Below are 21122 nucleotides of genomic sequence, written 5' to 3'. Positions count from 1 at the left end.
AAAATCTTTGGGAGCAGACTATGATAAACCATAATAATACAGTGGACAGAATATTCGAACATAAATTAATTCAGAAATCAAGTGTTATTTGAAGAAGACTACAAATAGAATTTTTATGAAATTACAAAATTCATTTGGAGCAGGGGTTCTCAAACTACGGCCCTCGGGCCAAATGCGGCTCGCAAATGACGTTTATGTGGCCATCGGGGGTTATGGCAAGTGGGCTGAGGGGCGGAGACAGTGTGAGTTTTTTTTTTTCTATAATCCGGCCCTCCCACAGTCTGAAGAACAGTGAACTGGCCCCTATTTAAAAAGTTTGAGGACCACTGATTTGGAGGAACAAAAGAATCTCAAGGGAAATATTCTTTTTTAAAAATAAGAAAGAAAACCTTACAAGTAAGAAATTATTATGAAGCAAGAATCTTCAAAAAATATTTGGTGCTAGATTAAAGAAAAGAGAAAAATAGAACAATAGAATAAACTAAACAAGAAGCAACTGAATATAGCAAAATAGTGTGCAATAAACCATGAACACAAGTGATGAGAAAAAACTTTGATAATTGTTGAGAAAACTGAAAAGCAGTTTGGCAGAAAATAAGTTTAGACCAGAATATTATTTTATGTGCTATAATAAGCTCCAAATAGTCATATGACTTATATGTGAAAGATTACATCATTCAAAAGAGAATGGAAGAAAATACCTTTCAGATATAAGTCTGAGGTGGGGAGGAGTTATCTTATCCTATCTCTTTTATGATTTGTCATTTCTACTTACTCATCATAAACTAAGCAAAAAAGAGGTAAAGCATATCATAAATGATAAAACAGATTATTTTGGTTACATAAAATTATGGGAATTAAATCAATGCAGTTTTAAAAAGAATAAGAAACTTCTAAGTAGGAAAGAATTCTGAGTAGATAAAAGTCTACTATATAAGATAATATATTGAAATTGATACACATAACATCATCAAGAGCCTTTCTTCAATATTCAAGTGATCAGGGAATATTAACAGATTGTTTTCAAAAGATAAAATGTAAAATATCAGCAAACATAAAAATTTTGCTTCAAATTATTTGTATATAAGAGATAGATATGTTTAACTAACTCGTAATTTTTTTTTTATCCTCATCAAATTGGCAGAGATGAGGGAAATAGAAATAGCCAATTTTTTATTATAGCCTTTTATTTTCAAAGTATGTGCATGGGCAATTTTTCAGCATTGACAATTGCAAAACCTTTTGTTCCAACTTTTCCCCTCCTTCCCCCCACCCCTTCCCCCAGATGGTAAGTTGGCCAATACATATTAAATATGTTAAAGTATAAATTAAATACAATATATGTATACATGTCCAAACAGTTATTTTGCTATACAAAAAGAATCAGACTTTGAAATCCTGTACAATTAGCCTATGAAGGAAATCAAAAATGCAGGCAGACAGAAATAGAGGGATTGGGAATTCTATGTAGTGGTTCATAATCATCTCCCAGAGTTCTTTCGCTGGGTGTAGCTGGTTCAGTTCATTACTGCTCTATTGGAACTGATTTGGTTCATCTCATTGTTGAAGAGAGCCTCATCCCTCAGAATTGAAATTTCCTTTTCTGGGACTAGTGTTGCCCACTTTTTCACATGAACAGAGAAATGAATTACTCTTATAGGCAGTAGATGGCACTAGTGAGCAGGGAAGATAGAGCAGTCAGTAATGCAAAATAAATGTGATGATGAAACTCCCTCATCCCTTCATGAATGGAACTTTATTTATGCATTTGTTTGTTTGTTTTTTATTTGGGGGCTCAGATCTATGATTTCACTGGGGACAGGGAGACTCAAGGGAGGAACTTCCAGTACCAAAGCTGATGGTAGATTGTCAATTGCCCAGGACCACACAGTTACTATATGTAAGAAGCTGGACTTGAACACACTCTTTCTGACTTTCCTATCCATTTTATGAGGTCTTGCTTAGTATCCATGAACGCCTAAGGAGTCTATGTATAGTTTTTTTTTTTTTTTTTTTTTTTTTGCAAGGCAACCAGGATTAAGTTACTTGCTCAGGATCACACAGCTGTCAAGTGTCAAGTGTCTGAGGCTGAATTTCAACTCAGGTCCTTCTGATTCTAGAGCTAGTGCTCTATCCACTGCTCTATCTAGCTGCTGCCTCCAAGAGACAGTTTTCAAGGATTCTGTGAACTTGGAGGGGAGATTAAATTTTATTTTCATTAATCTTTGGGAGGGGGGGTTTATTTTGTTTAGGGCTATATATTTAATTTTGTCTTTTATTCTCATTCTGAGAAGGGGTCCATAGGCTTTATTAGACTGTCTAAAAAAATCTATGACTCACACACACAAAATAAGAAAGCCCTTTTTAAAAACCCCTGGGTACCAAAGATGGGGGCCTCCAAAAGTTTAAAAGTAAAAATACAATGGCAGATATTTTACCTATTCTCAATCTAGGATGCACTTTTTTTATTAAAGCTTTTTATTTTCAAAACATATGCATAATTTACACTCTTTCTGTAATTGCTTGCATTTTTGTTTTTCTTCTCAAGTTATTTTTACCTTCTTACTAAATCCAATTTTTCTTGTGCAACAAGATAACTATATAAATATGTATACATAGATTGTATTTATCATATACTTGAACATATTTAACATGTATGGGACTACCTACCATCTAAAGGAGGAGGTGGAAGGAAGGAGAAAAGTTGGAACAAAAGTTTTTGCAAGGGTCAATGTTGAAAAATTACCCATGCATATGTTTTGTCAATAAAAAGCTATAATAAAAAATGCATAGGTAATTTTCAACAATCACCCTTGCAAAATCCTATGTTCCAAATTTTTCCCTCCTTTCCCTCCACTCCTCTCCCAAAAGGCAAGTAATCCAATATATGTTAAACATGTGCAATTCTTTTATACATATTTCTATAATTATCATGCTACACAAGAAAAATCAGGTTAAAAATGGAAAAAATGAGAAAGAAAACAAAATGCAAGCTAACAATAACAAAAAGGGTGAAAATACTATGTTGTGAACTACACTCAGTTCCCAAAGTCTTCTTTCTGGGTCTCTCTTCATCACAAGATCAGTGGAACTGGTTTGAATCATCTCATTGTTGAAGAGAACCACATCCATCAGAATTGATTCATCCCATAATCTTGTTGCTGTGTACAATGATCTGGTTCTGCTCATTTCACTTAGCATCAATTCAAGTAAGTCTCTCCAGGCCTCTCTGAAATCATCCTGCTGGTCGTTTCTTCTAGAACAGCAATATTTCATAACATTCATATACCATAACTTATTAAACTGTTCTCTGACTGATGGGCATCCACTCAGTTTCCAGTTTTTTGCCACCACAAAAAGGACTGCCATAATCATTTTTGCACATGTGGGTCCCTTCTCTCTCCTTTATGATCTCTTTAGGATAGTAGAGATACTGCTGGATTAAAGGGTAAACACAGTTTGATAGTAAGATTCACTTTTTAGAAGGAATCTGTGCACAAACACTTCCTCTAATGCACTGTAATTTCATTTAATATGTAGCTTGAGCTTCCAGTCAGTTTGCACTGGCAAAATCCAAATGGATTTTATGAACTCCCAATTCTTTAAATTTAGTTCCCTTCCCAATTAAGTTTGTTGTTTCTGATCTTAGCACTAGCATTGACATAAGAAGAACTGGCATAGATTTGGTCAATATCCAAGCCTTTTCAAAAGGTTGAGCTTCAAAATATGAGATACACTGTAGGTTAAAAATGGGGGCCTGCTCCATGTTCTGAACTCATATACCCAGATCTATTATTTTTGATATCCTAAAAGAGCCACACATTTAGTTTCCAATAAAACAACAGCAAGAATTTTGATAAATTCATATACCTTATCATGATAGAAAAATATTAAACCAGGAATCAGTAAATGTAAGTTCCAGTACAGCTTGATATAAGAAAAAACTGCTTAATAATTAAAGGTATCCCAAAGTAGAAAAGGATGCCTCTTTCATGAACTATTTAAGGGAAGATTTGACCTCTTGTCTTCTATGTTGGAGCTCCTTACAGTTTCTCCTCTTGAGATTCATTTTCATTTAAGAAATTTTTTCTTGACTCTGGGTATATAGAAATATAAAATAGTTATACAATCATTTTTTCATGTCCCCCACATTCAGTTAAGTAACCCTTTATGTACTCACAACCCACAGTTTAAGAAGTTTTGTTCTATGTCATAAAGAAAATCGTATTCAAATAAAACATGTCTTCTATTAAACTTTGTAAGTGATATTAAAATAATGCAAGAAGGAATAAAGACTAATTCGGGTGAGCAGTAGAGTGGATTAATCACTCTAGTAATTCGTTCTTAGGTTATTAATCAAGCTTCTGTGTGATAGTATACTATTTTACCTGTGCTTGCTGACTATGTATATGTAGTCCAATTATTTCTATGATATATGTTGTCAACATATTAATGTAATATTTTTGGTTTTAAATTTTATCTTTTCAATTACATGCAAAAACAATTTTTAACATTCACTTTTAGAATTTTTGAATTCTAAATCTTCTTCCTTCCTTCCCTCTCTACTCCTTGAAAAGGCAAGCAATTTGATATAGATTATATGTGCAGTCATGAAAAACAAATTTCCATATTAGTCATGTTGCAAAAAAAAAATGCAGGTCCCTTTTTGGGGGGAAAAACAGTTTAAAAAAAGTATACTTCAATTTGCATTCAGATTCTATCAGTTCTTTCTCTAAAGGGGAAAAGCATTTTTGGTTTTTTAACATAAATCCTTCATAATTGTCTTGGATCCTTCTATTGCTGAGGAATGTAATGCATTTTTTTTTTGGCTGAGGTAATTGGGGTTAAGTGACTTGCCCAGAGTCACACAGTCAGGAAGTGTTAAGTGTCTGAGGCCAAATTTGAACTCAGATCTTCTGGACTTCAGAACTAGTGCTCTATCCACTACACTAATTAACTGCCCCTATGATGCATTATTGAATGACATATTGGTGTACCTTCTAAATCTCAATGTCCTGGGACAAAACTCTGATCACTGCTCCCTAGGTTTGGCTCAGCAAAGGAGAATTTCATATGTATGTCATGTGGATAACTTGAATTAATGCTTAAAGATTGGTGAGAGCAAGGTAGGACAAGGCTGGAGAGCAAATGAGTAGTATCTTAGCATTCCAAAATCCTGACCTTGCCTTTGAGCAATGATCCCAGCATTAACTTTTCTTGGGTATGGCTTTTGAACCATTTAGTTAACATATCTATTCGTGGCTTTGTTATTGGGTTTTCATAACATTTGTTTCATGATCATATCTTATCAATTTTTTCTTCAGCATCTTCAATTGTAACAATGATTTGATTTTATACTTCTAGTTATATTCTTAGGCCTTCTTTTGCTTTTTATGCTCTAATTGGGATAGCATAGATTTTAAAGACAGAATTATGGAATTGGAAAAAACTGAAAAGGGCATGTAGGCTATTGAGGCAGGCCTGACTTAGGTCAGTATTCTGATAGTTCAGGTTCAATATAGAAATGAAATGAGGTACTCATAGTTCACTCAACAGTTAGCAAAAGGAAGCTCATTTTAGCTATATCATAGAAAGGATATTCAAAGGGGATATTCTAACACTTGACCTGGGTAGACATGGCCCCTCTATTTGGAGTGGAGTGACTCCCAAAGTATTGGGAGTGTCCTTCAAGTTAAAAGGACCCCACATGTATGTGATTGATTCTTTTTGTGCATTTCAGTAAATAAGAAGTCACTTGGATATAACTAGAAGCTTCCAGGAAGCTGGGTCACAGGAGAGGCTGCAAGGAGCATTTAGGTCCTGGACTTATCAAATCCACAAAACAACTCTATCCTCTATCAGGGGGAAAACTAATTTAAGTTGAATGAGCTCCTACTACATAGAATAAAGTGTACCCGACAAGGAATCCCCTCTATAACATTCAGTTAAAGATTTCCAGTGATGAGTACTTCAGTACTTCTTGAGAAAGCAAAAAAATCCTAGGTTCAAATCCTGATCCCACAATTGACTACTTTTACCATACCAACATTTATATTATAGAACTAATAATCCCTGTTCAACCTCATGTTAAATTTCTGAAGCAGTTATTAATTGCTTGGGGAAGAGAGATAGTTTACATACATCTTTCATTCTTACAACTGGTTTGGCAAACAACTCAATCACATGCTTATCCTTGATTCATAACTGCATTAATATATGTCACAGCAGAATTATCCTAGCCAGACCATCTATTTGATCAACCTACGGATTAAATACCTACTGTTTTCAAGTGTTTGGGGTTCAGAAAGGACTAGCTTCTCTGATGTGATATCCCTCTTCAGGACTACTCATTCACTTTTGATGTCCACTTTCACCAAACTCTCACTTATGGCTCCAAGAAGTTATGGCATGTTCAGTGACCATACTTCAGTAAAAAAGCAGAGAGGCTAAATTAGGTTGAAGGCATCCACCATGTGAGATAGGTCGATGTTTACCCCAAACATGGGAAGATTCCTTCTGTGGAGTGGATAAATGAGAACAATTTGTTCCAACAGCCAAGAAGGTAGTTTAAACATGCACGGAGGACCACTTAGCGCTTGGTTAGAAGTCAAAAACACTGAGAACATCCACTGTATCTTAGATCTTATAAAATCTTTCTGACTTTTTTCAAGCTACTTAACTTTGATGACTGAAAGAGATTGAGACTGACAATTTTCTGCAAGTCTTCCTCATTTAAATCCAACTCACACCCAAGTAAAAACATCACTGTGAAAACAAACAAAAGAAAGAAAACCATCACTGTGAGATCATTGGTCCTCTTTGAAAATTGAAGGATGAGCAAACAACTGCTTTTACAGCACTAGGCTGAACGTTGGAAAAATTGCATAGTTTAGATTAGATGTGGTTTATGATGTCATGAAACTCGCAGCCTTATTGAATGGTGGGAAGGTGGGGTGCATGAGACAGATATAGATAAATATAATGCCCAATATTACAAGATAAATACATAACGAAGGCATAATCAAGGCAATGTCAGAGTGAAGATTATTGGTTGAGATTTGAAGAAAAGTAAGGAGGAAAAGAACATCAGGCGAGACAACAGCCAGCAAAAAGGCACAGTGTCTTGTGGGAGAGAGCAGTGTCACAGGATCTTAGAAAGCATGAAAGGGAATAAAGTATAATAAATGTACCCAGAAGTTAGGAAGGGGCCATATTATGAAGGGCTTTAAAATCTAAATAGAGGATTTTACATTGGATCCTGAAGGAATGAGGAGCCCTCTGGATTTATCAAATAGGACCGACCTGTTCTTAGGAAGACCACTGTCAGCTAAATAAAGGAGATGCTTGAGGCAGGGAGATCAGCCATCAGTGTATTGCAGTAGTCAGGGATAAGGTGATGAGGGCTTGCTCAGGATGGTGGAAGTGTCAGAGTTGAGAAGATAGCATTTATGAAAAGGTAGAAATGACAAAACTGAAGAGCAGTCTTGAGTGGTGTGTTGAACAGAGAGAAACTAAAGGCAAGGAGAAAGCACTGATAGAGATCAATCTCCATAGTCTCCCTCTCTGAGGAGATTGTCCAGTTTGAAATACAAGTAATATCAAACTCCTGACAGCTACCCTCTGTAGGGGTCTGGAGAAGTCTCACCTTGCCATGCCCTGCCAGAAATCCCAGTCATGTCCCTGAGACTAACACTCTGGGGGTGCCTTTCTTTTTACCCCCTCCCTTATGCCACATGGTATCTACTACTTCCACTATACCTTTCAACTCCACTTCTTATAACTCTTTTGGGGTGTTGAGTCTCTTTCAAGATTTAGTCTGCCACACCTGTCAGATTGGCTTGGCTAAGATGGCAGGAAAAGATAATTGCAAATGTTGGAGGGGATGTGGGAAAACTGGGACACTGATGCATTGTTGGTGGAGTTGTGAAAGAATCCGGCCATTCTGGAGAGCAATTTGGAACTATGCCCAAAAAGTTATCAAACTGTGCATCCCCTTTGACCCAGCAGTGTTACTACTGAGCTTATATCCCTAAGAGATATTAAAGGAGGGAAATGGACCCACTTGTGCAAAAATGTTTGTGACATCCCTCTTTGTAGTGGCCAGAAACTGGAAACTGAGTGGATGCCCATCACTTGGAGAATGATTGGGTAAATTATGGTATATGAATGTTATGGAATATTATTGTTCTGTAAGAAATGACCAACAGGATGATTTCAGAAAGGCCTGGAGAGACTTACAGGAACTGATGCTCAATGAAATGAGCAGAGCCAGACTACTGGGCTTATATCCCAAAAAAATACTAAAGAAAGGAAAGGGACCTGTATGTGAAGAATGTTTGTGGCAGCCCTTTTTGTAGTGGCCAGAAACTGGAAGATGAATGGATGCCCATCAATTGGAGAATGGTTGGGTAAATTATGGTATATGAAGGTTATGGAATATTATTGCTTTGTAAGAAATGACCAGCAGGAACAAGAAATATGGTTTTACACACATATATTGCATCTAGGGTATACTGTAACACATTTAACATGTATGGGACTGCCTGCCATCTAGGGGAGGGGGTGGACAGAGTGAGGGGAAAATTCAGAAAAGTGAGTACAAGGGATAATGCTGTAAAAAAAAAATTACCCATCCACATGTACTGTCAAAAATCTGCAAAAAATAAATAAATAAATAAATAAATTTTTAAAAAAAGAAAAGAAAAAGAAATGAGCAGAGCCAGGAGATCATTATACAGAGCAACAACAATACCATATGATGCTCAATTCTGTTAGACATGGCCTTCTTCAACAATGAGAGGATTCAAACCAATTCCACTTGCTCAGTGATAGAGAGAGCCATCTGCACCCAGAGAGGGGACTGTGGGAATTGAGTATGGACCACAATGTAGCATTCTCACTCTCTCTGTTATTTGCTTGCATTTTGTTTTCTTTCTCAGTTTTTTCTTCCTTCTTGATCTGATTTTTCTTGTACAGAAAGATAACTATAAATATGTGTACATATATTGGATTTAACATATATTTTAACATGCTTAACATGTATGGGACTACTTGCCATCTAGGGAAGGGGATGGGGAGGAGGGGAAAATTTCGAACATAAGGTTTTGCAAGGGTCCATGCCGAAAAATTACGCATGCATCTGTTTTGTAAATAAAAAGCTTTAACTAAATTTTTTTTAAATATTTGGTTTCCCCTGTCAAGGAGAAAGACACCCCCACAAGATTAGGATCCCGGGGTCAGTGTCTTGGCTTTGGCAAAATAATTTGCATCCTCACTTTGTCTCCGAGTTAAAGAGCAATGATTTATTATGCTGCTTGACATCGGGCTAATTCCCGGGGAATTTAGCAAAGAGTCAGAAGCGAGGAGATAATGTTATGGAAAGAGAAGCAAAGATCAGGTTAATACGTTAATGTGATGGCTCCGAGGTACAATGAGAAGGGATGGGGGTGGGCCAGTTCCCCACAAGGAGTCCGGCCGACATGTTTACGGTATCTTGTTTCTGTGCTTTCACAGCTCCGTTCCAGGTTTCCATTCCTTCCTTTTGTCTGTAACCTACTCCTCTAAAAGTTCCCTTTTACCTGAGAGAGGGGCCATGGCGAGTGTTTCGCCTCGAGGGGCGCCGCTTCTAGGGGGTGCAGCGATAAGGCCCCGGGCCCAGGGGGCTGCGTGGCACGAGCACCGCGGGCTGTCTCCGGGAGAACAGTTTCTGAGACAACAATGACGTGCGCACCAGACCCCTCCCAAATCTGTGTCCAAGCCGTTAAATTAGCGGATCAGTGACAGGGAGCACTGAGTCTCTCTTTCCCCTAAAATTTGTCTCCTTGCTCCTAGTTCTTTGCTCATTCTTTCAGAACCTGGCCCGCTTTATTTAAATGGATGCATGTGGCCACAAATTATTAGGGACGCACCCAATCAAGAGCTCTAGACAGGGATGAGGTAAAGGAAATTCGGGACTTTTAGCTGGAAGAGGAAAAGGAGAGGGAGCTGGGAAGGGGACTCCGGGGGTTCTCGGCAGAGGAGCGCGACAGCTCCCCACCAGAGGAGGGCGCACGCGCCCCTCCGCAACCATCCCAGCTCAAGCTTCGGCCTCTCAACTCCTCCCGTCTCACTCCGGAACTCAGAGACCAATCAGCGCTCTAGTGGCGCCGTGCGCGTCGGAGGCGCCCAGCTCTCCCTCGCCCGTAAGCAGCGGTTGATTGGAGCCGAGTTTGACGTAGCCCTATGGGTGGGCGGGGAAGGGGGATCCGCGTGCCCGTCCTGTTTACGTGCATGCGTGCGCGCGCGTGCGCGACAGTTCCTGAGGACCGCCGCTGGGATACCGGGATGTCGGTGGCGTTTGTGCCAGAGCGGCTGAGGGGGAAGGCGGAAGTTAACCAGGAGACGATCCAGCGGGTAAGGCCTGCGCATGCGCCTGCCGGAGTGGCCGAGCGTTGGCCCCGCTCCTTCCCTGTCTCTTGGCGCGCCCCTCCTCCCCCCTCCCCCCCCAGCTGGAGCTCGGGGCCTGGGATCTGGGTCGGGCCGCTGGGCGTGCAGTCCCCTGGCCGGTCTCCCCCTCCCGCTCTCTGCCGCCCCAGCTACCATAATTACCTTTCTTCCTTTCTGGAAGCGTCGGGGCCCCGTAGGCTTTGGAGACCCAGCCTGGGCCCCGACGCGGCCTTTATTTAGCACTTGCTGTAAAGTGCGCCTGGCAAAAAGGCCCAAAATAAGTAAATCCGCGCCTCTGCCCGCGGGGGGCCTCCTGTCGTGCGGGGGGCGCGTCCCGAAGGTCTCGGTGCGGTGTTGGGCTTTGAAAGCCCGGACGGCTCGGTAAAGGAGGGCAGTTTTAGGGGAAACTCCCAGAGTCTCGGGAGCTGGAGCCGAGCCTCGAAAGAAACGAGGGGCTCCAGGGCGGGGGTGGGGCGTGATTGGAGTCCGGGCGCAGGGGCCCTGGGAACAGGCGCCCTCCAGCCGATAGCTTATGGTATAAGAGGCAAGATCTGCTTGTGACCAGAGGGCCCGGCTCCAGCCCGTCCCAGCATCCGGGGCTCCGACTGGGCCCTCGGGCTGCAGACGGCCGCAGGTGAACCCCGGGGCTGTGGGGTTCTCCTGCCCCTGGCCTTGGCCCCCGGGGCTCCTCATGCCACTGTTCCAGAAAGCTCTCCTCGATCCTCCCTTTCCTCTCCCAAAGTTTCCCCAGAACTCCTAGCCCCCTTTAACTCCTTCCGTGCTTTGTTCCTGTGGTGCTGGGCGGCCCACTTATGTCCGTGCCTGGGTCTCATTTCCCGTTAGGTTCTGAGCCCATGAGAGCTGCCAGGTTAGCCGGTTGGGAGGGGCAGCACTACAGTGGGCCCCCTATCCACCTGTTAGGATGTGTTTGGTTCATTTGCCATGAGTCTGAATCGTGGGCCCCAGGGGGGTCCTTCCCTCTGCACTCTGGGGGAAAGGAGGCTCGTGCTGGCCGGGGTGATGCAGCGCTCTCGATACTGGGGGCAACTGGGGGGATGCTGAAGGCCCCTGCACCCCCGAACAGCTGTCCAGTGACAGGCCCGGGAACCGGTTGAGTAGCTCTGTCAGTTTCCACATCCGTAGACTGGAGCTTCCTAGGAGAGGGCCATTAGGGGATTCCCAAGGCCGCTGGGAGTAGGTATTTGGGACTTCAGCTCTCATTCCTACCACCCTCTCCACCTTTGGGAAATTCAGTATCCTCATCTTTACTGAGAAGGGCTGGACTTCATGGCCTGGGAAGGCCTTTGGGCCCTAAATCTATGATTGTAGGAAGGGACATCTAGCTCATAGACATTCACTGACTTCCGAGAATCAGAACTTCCATAAGCTGAATGAAGAGCCTTGGGGGAGAGCAGCCTGGATACCCCTGCTGGAGTCAAGCCCTAACTAGATGGGAAATGAGCCCCTCTGGCCGAGTGACCCAGAGCAATCCCACCAAGCCAACCCTAAATGGCTGCAAAGAGGCTTGCTGGAGTCCGAGGGTGGAAGTTCTGGGTTTTTGAGACCATAGAAAACTGCTTTCTTAGAGGCTGTCAAGTCAGTGTCCTGATTTAGCTTGACTGTGAGACTTAGAATAAGGCCCTGGGCCTCCGCATGCAGATATCACCCCCAGAACCAGCAGTTTTGGGAAATGAGCCTGCAGGAACTCTTTTCTTTGCTAAATTCAATCCATATAACTTATCTTTTAGAGGGTCATAGAATTTAGAGTGGAGGGGAGCGGGGAGATAGCCAGTCCAGCTTCACGTTAGATAGTTGGAAACGGTCAGGCAAGTGCCCAAGATCTTAGAGGTCTTAAGGAGCAGGCCTAGAATATGAACTTAGATTCTCCAAATTCAATTCATGCACTCCTTATGCTATTCTGTGCTTCTTTCTCCAACCACTCTTTTGACCTCTCTTGGGCATTTAATCATTTTGTAACTTATATTAGTTATCTGTATCTAGACCAGCAAACTTCTCATAAACATGTTTATATGTCAGTTCTCATATATAAATTTTTTTTTTTTATCTCTCAGTACCTATACACAGTAAGTAATTAAACACTGTTGAGGGAAATCAAGCTTTTCCTAGATAAATTCAGTGATTCTGATGTTTTTCAGTTGCTGGAGGAAAATGACCAGCTGATCCGGTGCATTGTGGAGTACCAGAACAAGGGACGGGCTGCAGAGTGCACACAGTAAGTTGCCTTTAAATCTCATTAGCCACACCCAGGAAGTCAGGGAAGTGACCTATGAGATCTATGGCTCATAGATTCATAGATTCAAAATCTCCTTTTGCAGTTGAGGAAACTGAGGCTATGGAACATCATCACATGCCCAGCATCATCCAGGATTCTATTTCCTCCAATTCTAAATTCATTGTCCCTTCAGTGAATAAATTATTAGTGTGCTAGCCAACCACCTCAGTGGGTCCAGCCTAGTTTGTGTAAGTGACTTAAATGAAATGTCTTTACCAGTTGCAAAATTGGTAGACAAAAACTTGAACTCAGAACATGCTCCAGGCAGAGACATTCAGCAACTTAGAAGCTGTGTGATATTGACTCAGTCACCTCCCCTCTGTGGGTTTCTTTGCTTTGTAAAATGAGAAACTTGAACTTAATGATTTCTAAGACTCCCTCCACTCCTTCCTATACCTTCCCTTTAAAGATCATAATTCCTCCTAAGCTCCTCTATTTATTGGGTTAGCTCCAATGTGCCTTTTCTTTGGTCTTAGGAACTGTGTTTTTTATATTGTGATGTATCAGTACTTTCTGTCTGTTGATGTGGTCTATGGATTTTTCTCTTGTAGGTACCAACATGTATTGCACAGAAATCTCATTTATTTGGCTACCATTGCAGATGCCAGCCCAGCAAATGCTCCCAAGACAGTGGATTGATTGATTAGTTCTTGCTTTTTGCCATATTGTGAGTATTTATCCCCTTCAAATAAATGGAGCCATGACCTTTGCCAGTACCATTGTTGAAGTTGCACCTGGGAAACAGTACTTCAGGCCCATTTTCAAGGACGAAAGGTTCGAGCAAAATATTAAGAGCAACTGGATATTAATGTCACTTCATTACTCAGCGCATCTCTCTAAATAGTTTGTCATCCAACACATCGTTTTTGTGAATCACCAACTTTAAGGGGGAAAACCCACCAGAATACCTTTTCAGAACTTACTTGTTGGGCTGTTAGCATAAAGGAGGCTGAGTGGGAACAGCAGGCATGACACTTCTGGCAGTACCCTGTTATGTATATACATACAAATGTAATTGTTCCCAGCAATTGTTTATTAAAGTTATGGTTCTCTGAAAGTGTCTTTGTCTTCTTAAAATCTCAGTGAAATAGCATGTCTAAGATTGAAGGCTGTTGGGAAGTGTGGAACCTTTTAATAAGTATTTCATTCAGCTACTTAAAACATTATGTATATCTAGCTTATGAAGGGTGAAAAATATATTTCTCCCAACCTGGGATGAAACGAGTATGATCATTATCTCTTTCACCCCACCTCCCACACTGAAATGAGGCGGTATTGCTTCAAGAGGTTGAGTCTTAGCTGTATTACAAAAATGAGTGTTGGCAGTCATATCTATTTTATTGCCATAGACATTGATAAGTCCCCAGACATCCATTTAGGTACTTGTACTTAGGTAGGCTAGGTACTTGTGGTCACAGGAAAATCTAAGTGAAGTAGGTTGGAAGAGTCCAATCTGAGTGTCTGAATGATTGGGTTTGTTGTAAGGAAATGAAGTTTTCTTATTTTCAAACACTAAACAAGATGTCCCAAAAACTTTAGGGCAGTTTTAAGCTCTAATAGCTATATATCCTGAATATGGTTTATGTTCATTGAAGTCTTCTAATTTCTTCTCTTGAAGAAAAGGGAACCCTGCCTTCTCAAAGGCTCAGTAAGAAGAATCCAAGCTCCAGCTTATTCCACCAGTTGTAATGTCTTAACTATGTGGTTCAGGGATCAACCTGGATTTGGAGAAATGTCACCCCCCAAGGATGAAGGGGTGGTAGGATTTTTTAATAATAGCTGCTCAGGGGCAGCTAGGTGGTGCAGTGGATACAGCACCAGCCCTGAATTCAGGAGGACCTGAGTTCAAATCTGGTCTCAAACACTTCCTAGCTGTGTGACCCTGGGCAAGTCACTTATCCCCAGCCTCGGGGGGTGGGGGGGGGGAATAACAGCTGCTTAGAAAGCCCTCTTCTAAATAAAGCAGAGGAAATTGTCTTCAGCAGCAAAAAGGGCTTATGCTGATGAAATCATAATTTTTTGACATAAGTATAATGTCAAAAAAGTGGAAGTAACAGTGAAAGCATTCTAGCACCCAAGAGGCCATTACTGCATTAAAACAGGGTAAACTTTAGGCTTTCTGGAGCAGAAGAACCACCTGGGTAGCTTCAGGATTCTCTGATTGCTTAAGAGAATGAATTTTCAAGAGCTGATTTTCTATTGCAAACCATATTAGAACAGAGGTTCCAAGGTCAGTTTGAGGACATCAGTGGATTAATTTTTTAATAAAAGAACAGAGGTTCCAAGGTCAGTTCGAGGACATCAGTGGATTAATTTTTTAATAAAAGCTTTTAAGCATTTTCAAGAATGATTTTATATTTACCAGTAGGCTACTTAAAGATTTCTTTTTTTAAAAAGCCTTTCCTTTTTCCCCCTGACATTTCCCCCATCTCACTCTCATTCAAACCCTTTCCAGGCCTTAAATTTTATATTCCCATCTTCTACCCTGGAAAAAAAAATAAAAATATAGTAAATAAAATGATTTCTTTGTCACATGAATGGATTGTTCTATGATTTTATAATCTAAAGAGAGACTCTTACAGGCATCTAGTAGTGAAAGAAATGCTAGAGATCACTTACATTAACACCCTTATCTTGCAGATGACATGTCATAATATGACCTAGTGGAAAGAAGGCTGGATAGTAACCAAAGAGCTTTGCAGAGGAGAGAACAGAAGCCCAGAGATAATTGTCTGAGGCTTCATGACCAACCAATGGCAGAACTAGGATCAGGACTCATGTCCCTTGGTTCCTGGTCTAGTATTTTTATGTTACACTCTAATTTTATGACCTAAGTGTATAAGAAAGATCCCCCTGACTCCTTCCCAACTGCCATGACCCTCTCCATGTTCTAAGCTCTTTGCATTTCCTAAAGCTGAGAACCATTGTCTGAGCTCCTATAGATTATTCCTTTCTGGTGCACAACACATATTTCCAAACTGTCTGAGGCACTAAATGTGGATGGAAAGCTGCCTGGCTTTTCTGTGGGCATGAACTAAATGCTATCATTAAAATGCTTTGAACTACTCTGGGAAGGTGATTTGTGTTCATAAATCTAAGGTACTATGGTAGTAAAACCTTTGGTCAGTAACCTTCTTATAGGGCAAAAATAAAGGAATGAAAGAAAACCAAGCAAAGGCAACAATAAATTGGCCAAACAGGCTTTGTAGCAGAACAAACATTACAAAGACTGAACTATAGGAAGCTAGCCATTCATTCATGCATTCAACAAACAGGTGCCAAATGTACACATAGTACTATGTTTAGTACTAAGTTAGCTAAAACACCATTTTTTCCCAGACTTTATTTCCCCCTTAAGGGTATGAAACACCAGTGCATGACTACAAAATGCAATAATACATGATATGAAAGTGCAGAACAATGGAAAAAATGTTAAATGTAAAGGCAGAACCTGGGCTCAAAGTCTGGCTGTGACTCTCCCTACCTTTGTAATCTTCATGTCACCACCTCTGGAACCCTCAGTCTCCTCAGCTATCCAATAAGCAAACTTAAACTTTTTTCTATTCACTAAGTCTTATTCCCAGAGCAATTTTTTACCTGACCTTGGGCATATAGATTTATAAAATAGGTACACAAAGCCAACATTTACTGATAATCATAATTTCATAACCCCCACATTCAGTTATGGTTCCCCATATGAGTCTTGAATCACAGTTTAAGAAGCTGGGGACTAGATATCTAAGATCACTCCAATTATAAACTGTTCTTGTGACCTTTTTAGAAAGGAAAATCTGAGGGAGACAAATATATAGTATCAGGGAACTGCAATAGAGAAATTTACATTTGAACGAAGTTTTCAAAGATTAGTAGGAAATCTACAAATAAAGAAAGGGGAGATATTGGAAGATTGGGGAACAATCAGAAAACAGGTGAGAGCACACTTCCAATGTGTCTAGAGCAGAGTGTGTAGGGGGGAGGTATTGTGAATAAAAGCTGTGAGTAACTGGATGTTAGAAGGCTTTGAAAGTCAGGCAAAGGAGTTTAGAGGAGGAAGGGGTCCTAGAGATAATTTAATCTCATATTCTGGAGGAAAAGTTAAAAAGAAATAGAGTGGAACACTAATGTAACCAGTGACTTGAGTTAACCTGCACACTCCCCGTAACACTAAAAGGGCTATTGGAGCCATGATTAGAAAAGCCTGAGGTAATTTCAGCTTTGCCCATAGATGGATTAGTGAGGCAGTGAGTTCAAATTAGGGTTTAAAAATTAGTTGTGTGATTCTGGGCAAGTCACTTAACCCTGTTTGCTTTAACCCACTGGAGACAGAAATGGCAAGCCACTCCAATGCATAAAACCCCCAAAAAACCAACATAGTATTGGTCCATAGTTTCAAGAAGAATTGAACATAACACAAGTAGATTGATCTGGGATCCAGCTGTACGTCCTTTGGACAGTGAACATTAAATGCCAGCTCTTAAGACTCTGGAGGGGAGGGGGCAGCTAGGTGGTGCAGTGGATAGAGTACCAGCCCTGAAGTCAGGAGGACCTGAGTTCAAATTGGCCTCACACTCTTAACACTTCCTAGCTGTGTGACCCTGGGCAAGTCACTTAACCCCATTGCCTCAGTTTAAAAAAAAAAAAAAAAAAAAAAAGACTCTGGAGGGGAATTCCTAAGAACCCAGAGAACTTCCTTAGGAATTATTACATATCCACAGAGACAGAGAGAGAAGAGGGAGAGCATTACAGAGAAACAGACAGGGGAGAGAGAGAGAGAGAGAGAGAGAGAGAGAGAGAGAGAGAGAGAGAGAGAGAGAGAGAGAGAGAGAGAGAGAGAGAGAGAGAGAGAGAGAGAGAGAGAGAGAGAGAGAGAGAGGAGAGAGAGAGAGAGAGAGAGAGAGAGAGGAGAGAGAGAGAGAGAGAGAGAGAGAGAGAGACAGAGAGAGAGAGAGAGAGAGAGAGAGAGAGAGAGAGAGAGAGAGAGAGAGAGAGAGAGACTGAGGAGAGAAACAGAATTGGATAGCCGTCAGATATCTATATCTAATTAATCTAATATGTGATGGTGACTGCTTTTTGATTTTATGGATTGCTTTAGCCTGGTAGTATTGAATATTTTTTTTGGTTTGGTTTGGACTTTTTTGAGAATGGCTCCTAGGCTGGAAGTTCAGGGGCTATTCACAGGCCAGATTCCTCTGCCAATTCCAACCTCATCTCTGATTCATCCCGACTTAGGCAATCTTCCACTTCCATCCCTCACCCATATTAATGTCAAATTTTATCCCTATTGCAACTCAGAACTTTGAGCTCAAGTGATCCACTAACCTAGCCTCCCTACTATTAGACATTACAAGGTTATTTGTTGAATATGTTTTGATTACAGATATTGCATATCAACCCTCAGGCTTCCATGATTGGGGAAAAAAGACACTCAGGTTATTCAGACTTGATCTTTCTGTCACTCGGGCATCATAAAGGAGCCATTGATGTTTTTGAGCAAGAGGAGGGACATTCCTGCATAAGAAGATTAGTTTGGCACAGAGTGGAGAGGGTAGGGAGAGAGATTATAGATAACCATCTGGGCTTCAACTTCCTTCCCAGAGGATCAGGCTAGATTAAATCAAAGATCCCTTCCTACTCTAAATGTGTGATCCTATAATCCAGTCCTATTTATACTACCTTTGTGTGTCTGTTATAAACAGCATTTTCCAAATCATAATATTGCTTTTTATTTTTTTTTAAGTCTGGGTTTGGAGCTACTAATTAGCCTGAACCTATTATTGATCAGCACAAAAGTTTTGTCCTGCTCTATATCTTACCTGAGCTAGTTTTTCCCTTCCTGAGTAACTGGATACTCCCCTCATCCTGGGGATGGGGGGTGTAGGGAACCATTATTGATGCTGAAAGTAAGAACACTGCTTCACCCCCTTCACATTCCTTCTGAGTTCTTTACTATGACAAAAAGTGCTGTTGTAAATCTTTTTATATATAGGGGACCTTTCCCTCTGTCTTTGTCTTGCTTGAGGTTAATAGTTTCATTGAGTCAAAAGGTATAGGCAAGTGTATGATTTTTTCCAAATTGATTTCCAGAATTGCACCAGTTAGCACCAATAATATCCTAGTCTTAGTGATATCTTTTTCTTTATGCTTAAAGTGTAAAATGTGAAACTTGGAAAAATCATGGAAAAATTATGAGTATTTTTAGTGCCACAGTTGGGGCCCTTTGCCATAGCAGTAAGGATATGTCTAAACCCTACAGCTCTCCTCCCCCTCAGGTTCTTGCTCTGTAGTCGTGATGGTAGTGAAGAACACAGTGAATCAGTAGTTAGGAAGCTGATAGTCAAATCCTGCTCCTGCAATAAGCTAACTTTAATTGAATAAATGAACAAACTTCTCAGTGTTTATTTCCTTAGTTGTAATTATTGTAATGATTAGCCTTGAAATCCCTTTGAGAACTTCAGATAACGCCTGAAGAATGAAATTAATAAAGCCAGAACAATTTATCCAATAGCATTATAAGATCATTGAAAGACTTAAAAATTATAAGCAATGTAACCATAATTCAAGAGGGCTCATGATGAAATACGTTGCTCACCTCCTGACAGGTGATGGACTTTGAGTGCAGAATAATATGCAGGCAATCATTTTTTGGAACTGGTTAACATACGAATTTGTTGACTATTGTTGCTGTTGTTTGTCCTTCCTTCTCGAAGAGGAGCATGACATCAGGGAGATGCATGACATGCAAGTGAATTGAATTTAAGTGAGAGAGAGTTATGCAAAACCAGCATCCTCATTTTTCCTCCAGAGCCATTTGGGTCCAGTGGCAAGATATAGATCAAAATGACTGCAGATGACCCTCTGATTGATTGACTATCTTTGCTACAAAAGTTTTCTTTTTCTATGTGAAAGTGAGAAGAGAGAAAATAGTTTGTTTTAATTAAAATATAATTTAAAAATAAAATGCCTTTAAAGGATCTCTCACAAGGTTATAAAGCAATTATTTCTGTGCCTATTATGTGCTAGGCACTGTGAAAAGCACCTTACAAATATCAGCTCATCTCATCCTCACCATAACCCTGGGAGTTACATGTTATTATTATCTCCATGTTACAGTTGAGAAAAATGAGGCAAACAGGATTGCCTAGGGTGGCAAATAGTTGTGTCTGAAGCCAGATTTAAACCTGGATTTTCCTCACTCCAGTACTAGCTCTATCCACTGATCAACATAGATGCCTCTATTAGTTAATTACTTTCAGCAATAATCCCCTTTTGTTCCTCCTCACATCTCTCTCCTTCGTTCTTCATCTTTACATCCATAAAAGCAGATCAGATCAGCTGCTAGCTTTTCAGTGCTGTTTTACTGTTGTATCCACTCAATTCACTGTTCCTACATTTCTTTTAATCCCTGGCCATGGTGCTAACATTGTCCTTCCCTACTCACAGGGGTATCATGAGGACAAAATGGATGTAAATGAGCTTTGAAAACAAGCACAGAGGGCTACTAGTTGGTGTATGGTTCCGGCCCTGAAGTCAGGAGGACCTAAATTCAAATGGGATCTCTATACTTAACATCTTCTTAGCTGTGTGAGCCTGGCACAACCCCAGTTGACTCAGCAAAAAAGAACTTTCATTTTACATTATTTTCTTCCACTAATGTTCTCCTCTAATTCCTCTCTGTGATATTGACTCCCAAAGTGTATTTAAGTAGAGTGCCAAATCTAGAATCTTTTACCAAATTAGAAAAGGATTTGACTGGACTCTGCCAGTGTTTGACAACCAGACTACCCAAACCTGAAGAACTCATCACCATGTAGTCGGCCATAACTGCTTTGACTAGAGCAATTTAAAAAAAAATATCTGTTCAGGCTTGAGGAGACAATAATTCATGTCTGTGGAAAAAGTATTAATGTCAGTGATCCTTGAATAACTGAAATCAATATTCTTCTTTTTAAAACTTTCTTTTTTATTATAAACTTGAACATCTTCATATTCAAAGAATGAAAAAAATCAAGTAACTATAAATTTCTATGAAGTTCCCTACTAGGGATACCCTTGTAAACTTGCTTCAATTTTTGCCTGCATATTTTTAATGTTTTGTTGATGTTCTTTTCTTTCTTTTTGAAGTATTTTAAAATATATTATAAACTTATCTTTAAACAGCAGTAGAGGCAGACAAGCATACATTTACATGCTACATTTTAAATTAAATTTTGATTCTGCAACTTGGAAGCATTTATTTTCTTTTCCCTTTCCCTTCCCTGCCCCCTAATGAAGAAAAAGAAAGAAAAACAAAGCCTTGTAGAGTCAGCAAAACAGATTCCTACAGTGGTTATATCCAAAGATGTGTGTCTCATGCTGTGTATTGTTCTATCACCTTTTTATGAGGAGATGAGGAACATTATCATCA

The 21122-nt window shown here is 40.3% G+C and overlaps 2 protein-coding genes across 2 annotated transcripts in view; one reads left to right on the top strand and one right to left on the bottom strand.

Annotated features, from left to right (window-relative positions):
• Window positions 1-10170, bottom strand: part of SEC22C (SEC22 homolog C, vesicle trafficking protein) — a 51990-nt gene extending 41820 nt beyond the window's left edge. Inside the window, exon 1 of the mRNA XM_074283190.1 lies at window positions 9579-10170. The gene's annotated coding sequence lies outside the window, so the exon portion shown is untranslated. The remainder of the gene's footprint in view (window positions 1-9578) is intronic.
• A 69-nt stretch (window positions 10171-10239) lies between these two features.
• SS18L2 (SS18 like 2) lies at window positions 10240-13775 on the top strand. Its single transcript, XM_074283192.1, has 3 exons — window positions 10240-10392; window positions 12582-12658; window positions 13270-13775. The coding sequence occupies exons 1-3, from the start codon at window positions 10270-10272 to the stop codon at window positions 13355-13357; spliced, it is 288 nt and encodes a 95-aa protein (XP_074139293.1). The 5' UTR covers window positions 10240-10269; the 3' UTR covers window positions 13358-13775.
• The last annotated feature ends 7347 nt before the right edge of the window (window positions 13776-21122 follow it).

Source organism: Sminthopsis crassicaudata, chromosome 1 (assembly GCF_048593235.1).
Source record: "Sminthopsis crassicaudata isolate SCR6 chromosome 1, ASM4859323v1, whole genome shotgun sequence".
NCBI classification, from domain to species: domain Eukaryota; kingdom Metazoa; phylum Chordata; class Mammalia; order Dasyuromorphia; family Dasyuridae; genus Sminthopsis; species Sminthopsis crassicaudata.
The sequence above is the reverse complement of the archived record's forward strand: the minus strand, read 5'-3'. Positions and strand labels throughout refer to the sequence as shown.